Below are 13008 nucleotides of genomic sequence, written 5' to 3' on the forward strand. Positions count from 1 at the left end.
GGTGTCACTCACCATCCAAGCCTTCTTATTGTGGTAATACTGACATGGAAGGTTAGTAACATTTTTAAAACAGCGGGGATTTTTGAACTTTCCTATTACAATAGGAACTTCCTTCTCGGTACCCGACATATTAGCGCAAAGTGCCACAGTCAGTCTTTCTTTTGACAACTTCCCTCCACTACACTTCTCCCCTTTAAAGTGCAACGTTTTGTCGACCATGAGCTTGTAAAACAACCTGGTTTCGTCCATATTGAATATGTCATCATAAGTGTACGTTTGAAGTAATGGAGTAAGCACCTCTTCTTTCCACTTTTCCACTTCTCCAACATTAACTGCAGCTGACTCTCCAACAACTATCTGACTGCCAATAGAATGCCTTTTCTTCCACCTGTCGATCCAACCGCGAGAAACAGTAGTATCCTTTCCTAAATCCTGTAAAAACTTGTTAGCCTTTTCTAACAAAATTGGCCCATCGATAGGTACGCCTTCACTACGCACTTGTCTAAACCAAGTCAATAATACACCATCCAAATCATCGTGCGACATTGAACGATCTCTTAGCCATAATGAATTTTGGTCTTTCTTTTTGTTTAATCCATATTGACACTGTACTTTTTGGAAGATTTTCTCTTTTTGATAAGGCTTATAGCTTTTGTCCTGCTTCGATTTCCTCGAGTACTTTAAGTTTGTCAGAAGGTTTCCACGCTTTTCTTTGCTTGCGTGATGCCATCGTAAAGCGGATGTCTGTTGTAGCGGACGCCAAGCCACGAGCCTATTTGTGACATTTTATCTTTATGTATCCGCATATAATCGCTGTTACAATATGTATTTTGCATGCTGTGTCTATCTTTATTAAATTTTTATCGCTAATACCTTCTAACGTTTATAGCTTGGCCGTAACTGAGCGAACGTCTTAGCGACCCTATTAATCATTTTTATACGATTTCTTTTTCGGTTCCATTATACGGTACGGGGGAAATTGTATGTACACTATACGCGTATAAAAAGCGCTTTCGTTAAGAAAGCAGAATAGTCTCAGCTCCGCGACTAGTGGAAACTCCTTCGAAATAAATTGAACAGAAACCACGTTTGTGAATTCGGCAAAAAACTGCTCGAGTTAACGGTGCCGAGGTCGAGTTATATAAAGCCATTTATCATTGCGTGGGAACGGACCAAGCAAATCCATTCAAATTAACCATGTGTTCGATATATCCGAGGGCGAGTTATCCATGTTTCACTGTATATATATATATATATATATACTAGCTGCATTACCCGTCTAGGGGAACAGATTCACGTACAGCAAGAGGTTATTGCGAGTATTCTTTCATACTGTAAAACAACTCCAAACATGCAGTCTACCGAAAATGTTGCCTTAATCAGAGTATGCATACACATATGCAGTCATACATGTCAATAATGTTTTGGAGAACAATGGAAATCTGCAACGTGTTTTACAGTTAGTCTGCAATGCATCAGTCTCAAACCACTCAAATCGGAGCTGTCCTATTTTTGTACAGATAACTGGTAATGAAATTGACATTTTTAGGCAAATTGAAGTTCTTTAAACGGGCAGTATTGAAAGATTTTGCATCTTTTAAGAAGTTCTAACAAATATTTTTCTATCGCCAACATTTATTGAATGGAATATTACTGCATGCTTTAAACACCAAGCATGCATCAACAGTTCTTCGTCTATAGCCTGTTTTTTGACATGGTATATACAAACAGTGCCGCAGTAATGTGGTTGTCTTGATAAAATTTATATGTATAACAGCACAGACAGTATGATGTCAAGGCGGGTACAGAATTAGCACCTTACAGTAATAAAACATAACGCGAACATGATAGCCTTTTTATGAGATACTATAAGGAAAACGAATGCTTGAAAATATATACAGTCAAACATGGATAACTCGAACTTCAAGGGACCGAGCAAAAGTGTTCGAATTATCAGAGCATTCAAGTTATCAGAGCACTGTCACAAGTCCATATATTTACTTATTTATTAGTAGATACATGTACATATACAAACTATAATATAAATCAAAAGCACAAATGGCTTGTTTCAAATTAAATGCTTCTAATGTAAAGTTTAAAACGTTTTCATGAAAAAGTATAGAGATTTTTCTATCACTTGAGATTGGTTTGTTGTTTGAGGTGATGTTATTGCCAGGACGTTTTTCAGATTGACATTGGCAAAACTTGATCGTTGTTGAAATGCTCAAAAGAAAAGACATTTTTTTATTTTGGGGTTTAACCCACAATCAATTTTGCCGTTTTTTCTTGAAGTTTATGCAGATTACCTTACTTTACCTGGGATTCGTTAAGAGCAACCCTCCGAGGCAGTTCAATTAGAAGTTTTACGAGGTTTTACGGTACATTCTATATCACTCACGCTTTTTTAATAGATACTTATTGAATGTACACACGTATTCTGTGTTTAGGTCAAACAATGAATAGTTTTTTGTAGCTCAGACAACGTATACGTTTAATTACAACATTTTTTAAGACGTTTTAAACATTCAACATTCCGACGTTGATTCAACACGGAATCAACGTCGGAAAACTATTCATCACGGGCTAGCCGAGTCACGCACTCAAGGATTTTCGCCACGCACATACAAAACAACATGGGATTTTTGTTTTGTATGTGCGTGGCGAAAATTCTTGCGCGCGTGACCCGGCTAGCCCGTGCTATTCATCGTATCGCAGTATAAATCAAATTCACCAAACTTTTAGAAAAGTCGTTGACAGAAATATTTTGCCGATGGTGGTAATAACGACGCTTATGAACTACGAAAAGATGAAGTTTACCTCTATGGCTTTGAATAAAGTGATTTTCTAAAGCGAAAACAACCGTTTCGGTAGCTGTTGGGCAAAAAAACAGTTCGAATTAACAGTGTTGAGTTCGAGTTATCTATAGCAATTTATCATTACGTGGGAACGGACCAAAGGAAATGTTCGAATTAACCATGTGTTCGAGCTATCCGTGGACGAGTTATCCATGTTTGACTGTATATATATATAGTCCTACTGAACAATATGTTAGAAAATGTTGCAGGTGGATAATATGTAGGTATAGCAGAACATGAAGAACATAGCATGACATAACAATAACATAATGATAATTCAATGCAAGCATGGCATAACAATAACACAATGTTAATTTAACGCAACACTTGCGGATAGACAACATTTTTTTTACGTTTTTCTGTCGGGTGTATGAACAAACAGTTTTTAGTTTGTGCCTACTTTTGAGCAGGCGACGTACAGCTGGTCATGGCTAAAGCAGGGTAACAGTAAGTCGATACCAGCTGCTCTCTTTTTTCTCATCATCGCCTATCGCAACGCTCCGAGTACGCGTGCGAGTTCTGTAGTAGTAAGTTACAGTACTCGTAGCTGGAAAAAAATTAGTAACTCATCTGCGAAAGGAAATTAACATGTTTACTATCACGAACAGTGGCAAATCCAACGTTTTTACATGTAAGTAGTGGAGCTGTGGCAATTCATAGACAATACAACATTGAATGAGAAGTATTTACCTTTTTAAAGCAGAAAATTAATTTAGTAGGTAAAACGCGAAAACAATTTGTCTGTGTGGCTGGGAAAAACTAACGTTCACGTGACCTTTCTCCTTTGCAGTACATATTAATTACATGTAAATCACTACTCAATAATCTATTTAATGAGTAGTAAATTTTATTTAATTTTATTGATTTATTTACTAATATCAAATCAGTTAGCTTGGATGACGGAATGGGAAAAAGGAAAGACCTCTCTATAAGGTGGACAAATACGCAAACACACAAATTTTGCCGTTTATATAGTAGATATACATTTGGCTACCAAAGGATTTGACATATTGTAATGGAGATGTAACTTGGTTCATTATGATGACCAAATATAGCAAACAGACCTGAATTTCTTTGCAATGCACATTTGAGGGATTTAAGGAACATCACTAATCATAGAAAGCTGTTTGACCAGCCTCGTCAACAGTCAATAACTTTGATTGTTGCATTTGTCTTTGACCTGCGCAGCTGCTTGTGCTCAAATAGGAAGTTATTCTAGATTTACAGACACACCTTTAACCAGTTCAATATGAGCTCCAACAAAAATTGTTATTGAGCAAAGATCATCACATGACACCTAAAATCCAACAGTGTAATGGAGGCTGATAAATAAAAAAAAACAGAATTGTTGCTCACAATGAAAACATGCATTTACTCATAACAACCATGCACAATTATTTTAGATTTTGACTGTATATTATTTTGCACTATCTCATTTTGGACAAATTGCGTTAGCTTGAATCCGATGATTATAAATATAGTTATGTAGCCTTTGATCATCAATCTCGCTTAGTTCAGCTGTTCTCGTTAAATTATTTACAGAAAGCACTACATATTTTCTGACAGTCTGGCTGGAATTTTTGTTGGCAAGGGAATTGTAAGTAGGTTTCATCATAAAATACATTTGACTTTGCTTCTCAAAATGTTCAGTACATGGTCATTGCGGAAAGGCACGTTTAGGTGTATATCATTTTGAAAAGACTTCCTTATCAAATATACGTTGTATGCCATCGTGAAAATGTGGTTTTGGTTTTGTCAAGGTACACGTTTTAATTCATAATCTAACTTTGTAATTGCCACCGTTGCATCTATTTACAATCATTTCCAAATCAACACTTGAGCCTACTTGACGACACCGACTGTTGCACTGACTGTTGCACTGATCATAAATGAATAAGACTATTATCTGATATGCCAGCTAGCTAGTATCGGATTTGAAAGTGAATCGCCAGATTGTTTTTATAGAAATGCACTTCCTACTATGTTTACGTGTTCATTGCACATCACGCTGTTGTTAACTACTCGCAAGGTGTCTACTGATGGGGAGTACACAAGACAGAAGCTGCCACAAATAGCATATATCACTATGGTGCAATTGAGGATGCTGATCACCCTAGGCTGTGGTAATGACTTGGCTATGGCTGCTACAATAGCCACAAGATACAGTGCTGTTCGCAGGCAAACCACCAACTCACAAGGGTATGTCATACCTGGACATCTCTCTAGCTTACCTTCACCTATTCACATTCAGCATTTTCTTAATTATTAAATAAACTGGGTTCTGGGAAAATTTCAATTTTGCATGCTTAATCACTCTTCATCATCTTTTAGTGAAGTTCAGTTCTCATTCCTCTTATGTTGTCTTATCTGCAGCATAGAACCTCAGATCCTTGACTATCAAACACAGCAAATGAAGCTGTTTCCTTCCATCAGTACAGCTTATGCAGTCATCTTCACAGGCTTGGCAGTTCGAAATATCTATACTGAGATATATAACTCGGTGCAGGCAGAAGACATTTCAAGACTGGCTGAGGTGAGAGTTATTATCGTACTTGCCTGTCCCTACATTTATCTTCTTTCGCATGCTTCCATCTTTCATCTCGTATAGCTTTAAACAAGATATCTTGAGATTGACAGTTTTGAGATCTTGCATAGCTTGCACAACTGTATGAGGCATCGTCTGTGCTGTAGATACACATGCTTACCTCAGGAATGAAGGCTTATGCGTCAGAAGTGTGCACTGCTATGATAGAAGTGTGCCGAAGGTCATGTGGAGGTCATGGCTATAGTCATGCTAGTGGCATACCAAAAATATACGAGCGATGTGTGCCTGCTTGCACATATGAAGGAGAGAACACTGTCATGTATCTTCAGTGTGCTAGGTTTGTGTGGCTGTTTAGTGCTTTCTTTGTCTTTACCTTCACTCACCTATATTCCTAAATTTTACTAAATGTCCATATTTTGGATTTCTTATTTTGTTGGAAGAAACCTTTTGCATCTAAAATCGCTGATTATTAAGCTTTAATATCGTTTGCATATCACGAAGGGTGAGAGTGGCGGCTCTTGTTTAGGATAGAGCCTGGATGTCCCTTTATATCGTAACTTGTAAGTGTAATGAGATGATTATTATTAGTAGCTCTCTACCCTCTATCTCAGTAAAATTATCATACTTATTCTCAGGTCACTGCTTAAGTTCTACGGCAAGGCTCAAGCTGGGGAGGAACTACCAGGCATGATCGGATTCCTCAAGGATTCTGCTGATATTCCTGTTCACTTCAAGTCTGCCAAAGTTTTCAACTTCGAATTCTATTTAAAAGCCTATAGACTAAATGCACTGATGTACGTAGTTTTCTATTTGAGTATATCTCTGAGCACTTTTTAACTCTTATCATCTTAAATGTTACCATCTTAACCATTATCATATCAATCGTTATCATCTTAACTGTTATGGGTAATTTCTAGTATTTGCTAACATGAGTAATCCTATGTATAAATAATCTTAAAGGTTGGCTTGCAACAAAATTCACATGACAGTTATTTAATATGAAATGATTCACCATGTCTTACTCTGTTGCGTTGTAGGTGCAAAATATGTGGAAATGTGATTACAAGGTCTTAAAAGCTCAAAAACAAACAGTTAATCGCAGCCACACGAGACCCCCGTAGTTTGGATTCTCTTTCCAAACGGCTCAAATGGGACGTAGTTGTGGTAGATGGTTTCTGTTTACACTTTCATGCAACCTTATTCGTCGAAATATTTCACAAATATACTTCGCGCATTCAATAAAACCATGTCAACTGTTCTTACGCGTCTGTTTTATCGTCATTGAAATGCTGTCACTTTTAGCAGTGATATCTTATAACTTACCGTAAAAATTCATTTAATTTTTTAACCTTACCTTGAAGGAGTACATATCATTGTCTGATAATCATGACGAGCCTGTTGGTCACTTGTGATAATCGAAAAGTGCTGCAGAAATTATTTGCAAAGCATTGGGTCACATGATCAAATTACGACTTGACGATTAGATCAAGCTGAAACAAAACTGTAAAGTAGCGAGCATCTATATTTGATACGGGGTCTTCTGTAAAACCCGAAGTGTTTATCATAAACTAGTGATAATAACTGTAATGTGAATTTTGTTGCAAGTCAACCTTTAAACTAAAGGATATGATAGTGTGAAGAGCTTTTGACGGGAATTCATTCATCATTCTAATTCCAAATGGAGTACAAATCATCAAACTTCCCGAAGCCTGAAAATTCCATATTTTATATAATTGTAACTATTAAAATTCTGGCAGTTAACCTTTAAATCCTGAATAAAGCTGATATTGCTTTAACAACTAATAATAGATGCTATTTTATACTATGTGAAAGCATAATTGCTTCTTGTTCTTACTGTAGGATGCTAAAGAATGTTGCCAATGCCATGCAGAAGTGCGTCTACAAACAGTCTACCGACCCAGAAATTGCATGGAACAGAAGCTCCCAAGCACTTGTTGAGACAGCAAAGGTAGGCAGCTAGTACAGTGCAGCTGGTTGTGATGTCATTTTATAAGTTTGGTGTTTAAAGATGGGATTGCGCCACATCTTAGTTGATTTCAACAGAAAGTATCCATTTTTTCGTCATTCGAGATGTTTGTTGTTTTAGGCGATCTCACTGTCAAGATATTTGAAGTTAAAAATTGATCGCTGTAAAAATGTCAAGAAATAAAAAGATGTGCCCAGACTTGCCCAAATGATGTACACGTATATATAATAGTGAGACAGGCTGTCTCTATCTCTCATATTCACATCCACTATTGAGATAAAAGTCGAGTTCTACACGGCTTTTTTTGGCAGATATTTTATTTTGTATTTGCTCATGATTGCTAAGATAGCATTTTTAATACAGCTATAAATGCATTATCATAAATGTCTCAAACGCCTCAAATAAGGGTAATTAAAAATTTTTCACATTGTTTCCTCTAAATGCTGTGTAAACATCGAGTACAGACTACGATTCTGCCAGTCTACGGTAATTCGGTCGTCTAGTTAATTTATTTCATTTTCATTTTGTATCAGCAAAGTTCTCAGTTGCTACCCCACACCGGAAACTAGTTACTAAATAAAATAAGCAAGCCACATCTTTGAAAATAATATGTTTGAATATATGGTGAAACCAACTGCATCCCTAAAAAAGTCAGGTATAGTCAGCGTTATCTAGTCATTATTAGTATCAATTTGTAGAACAGATTTACTGGTCGCATTTGATTAGTTGATTCAAGTATAAAAAAGGGTTTTTTGAGTTGACCAATATAGTTAACGCAAAACAATGTCAATTTCTTTGAAATCAATTTACCCGCCGGTTCTGGCAAAGGGTTAATAAAGCCATTGTTGCAACTGGTTGGCGGTTTGTAGACTCATTTATTTTCACGTAGTAGTGTGGAGCATAAAATGTTTTGAGTAGCATATTTGGTCTGTTGGAATTGAGTCAAGCTATGAAAAAGTACCTGTCAATACAGTTCTGATCACACTTCATAAATCCATCTATCAGACAAGATTTTGGCACAGGTTGAAACGGGGCTATGATGTATTCAATATGTTCTGCAAATCATGTTTTGCATCATCTTCAGCATTATTATTTTATTATATAATTTTTGCAAGCTAAAAAGCTTTCATCTCATATACTATATTTCATAGTTTGCGCAGCACACATTCATGTCTCTTTTTCCCGTGTATGGCAGTTTCCACACTGACATAACTGCTCCACTGGTGACATCACATAAACATACTGTAATCAATAAAACAAATGTAATAAATATATGTCATTCATAGATATGTCGTTCTAATGTGCATATACTGAAAGCTTTCAATTTGGGAGGTAGATAGATTGAGAATGTAAAATTATAAAATGGACAAATGTCTAACAAAAGCATAAGTACGCCAAGTTAACAATTCAAAGCTTTGTTTCTGGGAGTTAAAGGTGAGCAATGATCAATCCATTTTCCTCACTTTCTACAAATGAGAAGTGAACATAAATTCTAATCATGAATCTGCTAAATCTAGCTAAAACTGCCAAAGAAAATTTGGAGCAAATATTACAGCTATGTGAAACGATAAAAAAGTGATGAAATGATGGTTGGTGAGAGCAAAAAATTATTCTATCAATTAGTAAATGTATTCATGAATAGTAAAATTATTACCTTTAGTTTATATTATTGTAAAATATATATATAGGAGACTCAAAGTTAAGGATAGATTTACCTCCAGTCTATCTTCCTCTGCAGCATAATGCTCCTGATGCCTGTCAGCTCTAACCATAGGCTGTCTGCCCCAATCTTTAACCACCAGATGCTCAGAAAGCTCTGAGTCGCCTTCGCTGGAACTAGAAGCATTGTTAAAATTCTGTTGTTCATCAATAAAAGAATCTACGTAGCAAGTGCCATCTAGTAATTCAGTAAATTTCTTAACGACGAGAATCTTTGATATCATGGACAATGCGTTTCACTAGCGATATCATTTATTATAACCTTTATAACAATTTCATGCTGATGATTGGCTAAAGAGATAGTATATTTATCGCTCACCGACTCTTTTCATTGCTCACTGAATAAATATCACACATCATGGATAAAGTATCCGCTCAAATCTGAGCGTTTCAAAAATGATCTCATTCAAAAGTTTATATCTCATGTGGACAGGGCTAGTATACAAAGTTTATATCTCATGTGGACAGGGCTAGTATACAAAGTTTATATCTCATGTGGACAGGGCTAGGATACAAAGTTTATATCTCATGTGGACAGGGCTTGTATACAAAGTTTATATCTCATGTGGACAGGGCTAGTATACAAAGTTTATATCTCATGTGGACAGGGCTAGTATACAAAGTATATATCTCATGTGGACAGGGCTAGGATACAAAGTTTATATCTCATGTGGACAGGGCTTGTATACAAAGTTTATATCTCATGTGGACAGGGCTAGTATACAAAGTTTATATCTCATGTGGACAGGGCTAGTATACAAAGTTTATATCTCATGTGGACAGGGCTAGTATACAAAGTTTATATCTCATGTGGACAGGGCTAGTATACAAAGTTTATATCTCATGTGGACAGGGCTAGTATACAAAGTTTATATCTCATGTGGACAGGGCTAGTATACAAAGTTTATATCTCATGTGGACAGGGCTAGTATACAAAGTTTATATCTCATGTGGACAGGGCTAGTATACAAAGTTTATATCTCATGTGGACAGGGCTAGTATACAAAGTTTATATCTCATGTGGACAGGGCTAGTATACAAAGTTTATATCTCATGTGGACAGGGCTAGTATACAAAGTTTATATCTCATATGGACAGGGCTTGTATACAAAGTATACAAAGACAAAAATGGCATCTGATTGTAGCTAATGTTTTAGCCTTAGCCTATATTGGTCTTAATTTTATTTGAATGACTGCAAAGGTGCAATCACATTTTTACACTCTTTGTTCTCCTGTTTGTTTAGTAATGAGGCTAAGGTTAAATGTCACAAGGTAGTAGCTATCTCTCTACCATATATGCGTAATTACCTCAGAATAAGAACTATCCATTCTGTAATAGCCATCAGGCAAATATGGTAGATGACCCACAACGTAAGTAATCTGAGAACGTTTACGCTATAGGGATTTTACGTCATGTCATGCAAAGCGTAAATTTGTGTAAACAGTCTAATCTGTTACAGAATCTTCACAGGATCTTCAAACCCCTTTCATCCTTCAAAATAAAAAATGTAAACTTGACTGCTTAATTTAATGTACATTAACTGTGGTATTGTTGTTTTTTCCTTCTTTTCTTATCACCTAAACTTGGTCCATGATTAAATTAAGGGGAGCGTACGTCTTCTGAGTCAATTTTGCTCAACATTTTTCACTGTTTTCCCCAGCAAGGTCTGTCACAAATAAAAAAGTTGTATGTCTAAAATAATTTAAAGAAAATATAATAGATGCTCGTATACGTCATTTTATTTCTCATAGGTGGCAAGAGAGATGGCAACTTGATGTTTTATATTATATAGAATTTCTTACATAATAATATGTGCAAATTTTACATTAATTCTTTAATTTTCAGTGGAATTCATATAAAAAAAGGTTTAGATTATAGGGGGTCCTGCGCCGTCATAACTCTCATATATCTGTGATTTTTGTTGGGAGTGTTTGTTTCATTGGCTGCTATTCTCTTACTTTTTTTAATCCTCGCAATAAGTGGATTTGTGTCCTCTTTGTCCTCGCAATAATGCCTGTGCAGGTTAAGGCATATAGGAGTACTATTGGACGGGCAGAGTTCGCTCCCATCCTTTTTGAAGAGTTCTATCTTGTCTTGTTTTAGGCCTATGCTTTATACTTGACGGTTGTTCTCTTCATGGACCATTTGCGAACTGATGGCTGGGAGCCATGTGCAAAGGCCGTCATGGCAGAAGTTTGCGAGTTTTACGCAGTAAACAACATTCTAGAGAATTCTGGTTCATTCCTACAGGTACTGAGTGGTGGCTATAAGATTCACACTATCGCGTCATTGGTGACAGCTATAGCTTTAGACACTGACAAGCTTTTCTGGTTTTCAGCACAGAACCTCGTGTTTATATAACTAGAAATTCCCTTGTCATACAGCCCACGACCAAGGTGATATTGGAAAAAAGAAATGGTACTGATGATTGAGAAATGCAATATTAGCAGTCAAATGGCACTGCAGTGCAATAGGATAACTGCAATGGTAGCTGTAATGTACTGGGTGTGTGTGTTATTATATACAACGAACAGCAATAATGAAAGGAAAAGATTATGTTTATATTTTTCCCCTGCAATAGGAGAAATGCAATATTGGCCAATATTAGAAGTAAAATGCACTGATATTATTAGAATAACCAATATTATTAATATAGTAATAATAGAAAACCAATGCACAATTTTGTTTACATCTCAAAACGTCATAGCTAACAATATCAAGAAGTTGTGATATTTGTGTAGATTTTTAGAAAATCTATTTAAAAAAGTGTTTGGTAATGACAAACAGCAATAATGAAAGGAAAAGATTATATGTTTATATCTTTCCCCCTGCAGTAGGATAAATGCAATATTAGAAGTAAAATGCACTGATATTATTAGAATAACCAATATTATTAATATAGTAATACAGTAATAATAGAAAACCAATACACAATTTTGTTTCCTTTTTAAAATGTCATAGCTAACAATATCAAAAAGTTGTGATATTTATATAGAATTTGAAAAAATCTATTTAACAAAACTATTTAGAAAAAATAATAACAGTAACATATTGCCCATCATCGATGTTGTTAGTGTGACTATAAGACTTCAATAGTCATCCAAACTTATAATTAAATATTGTAATAATCTCATAAGAATCGTTAGAAAAAAATACCATCGTCATTTCCTTTCCTTTCACTGCTTTGGACATCAGTTAGAATACCAAAGTGCTCAAAAGTTTCCAAAATGTCAGTTACTTAGAAATCAGCAAAAAGGAAATGATTTCTGTACTTCTACATTAATTACAGAAACCTTCGGCAATTCGACAATGCTACAGACTGTTGAAATGTGCACGTTATTTTTTCGTGAAATGCGCACGATTTAATGGTTCTATTCTCTGTCGCTCGCCGTTTCGTTTGCCGGTCTTAATTTTGATAAAAGTAAGGCTTGGCCAGTTTTAATATCAATTTTCGGCCAAATTAATCTGTCTATTTGTGTATAATCCGATCAGATGGGTAAGTTTTAAGAGACTGTCGACAATTTACAAAGACTTGGTAACATATTTCGAAACGAGGGTTTGCGACGTTGTTGATAAATAATTTTCGTAAGTTGTGTGCACATGCATTTATCATAAAAACTCTTAAACGTTCGCTCCGCTTGTTTGGTCGTGGGATTAACCTTTGAATTTACATGTAGATAACTGATAGTAGATATGTAGATAACTATAGTTTTGCTGCCATATACATGTATTTAAAGCCCGTGTAACTTGAGTTATCACTTTAAAATGCATCCATGTAGCTTTAGCCTCTAATATACTAACTAGAGATGCTCCTATCGGGACATCAGTATCGGGATCAGTGTCATGGATTTTTTTAACCATGTAGAACTTCAAATACCATCTACAAGTTTGCTATCAATCG

General features: G+C 35.7%; 1 protein-coding gene across 2 annotated transcripts in view; it reads left to right on the forward strand.

Moving 5' to 3' along the window:
- The window catches only part of LOC137406795 (peroxisomal acyl-coenzyme A oxidase 1-like), a 40834-nt gene that overhangs the window by 25978 nt on the left and 1848 nt on the right, over positions 1-13008 (forward strand). For both annotated transcript variants that reach the window (XM_068093410.1, XM_068093418.1), the window contains exons 7-12: positions 4885-5054; positions 5229-5388; positions 5547-5737; positions 6036-6194; positions 7261-7369; positions 11211-11357. In XM_068093410.1, coding sequence (XP_067949511.1) covers positions 4885-5054; positions 5229-5388; positions 5547-5737; positions 6036-6194; positions 7261-7369; positions 11211-11357 — 936 coding nt within the window. The remainder of the gene's footprint in view (positions 1-4884; positions 5055-5228; positions 5389-5546; positions 5738-6035; positions 6195-7260; positions 7370-11210; positions 11358-13008) is intronic.

This window comes from Watersipora subatra, chromosome 1 (assembly GCF_963576615.1).
Source record: "Watersipora subatra chromosome 1, tzWatSuba1.1, whole genome shotgun sequence".
In the NCBI taxonomy this organism is placed as follows: Eukaryota; Metazoa; Bryozoa; class Gymnolaemata; order Cheilostomatida; family Watersiporidae; genus Watersipora; species Watersipora subatra.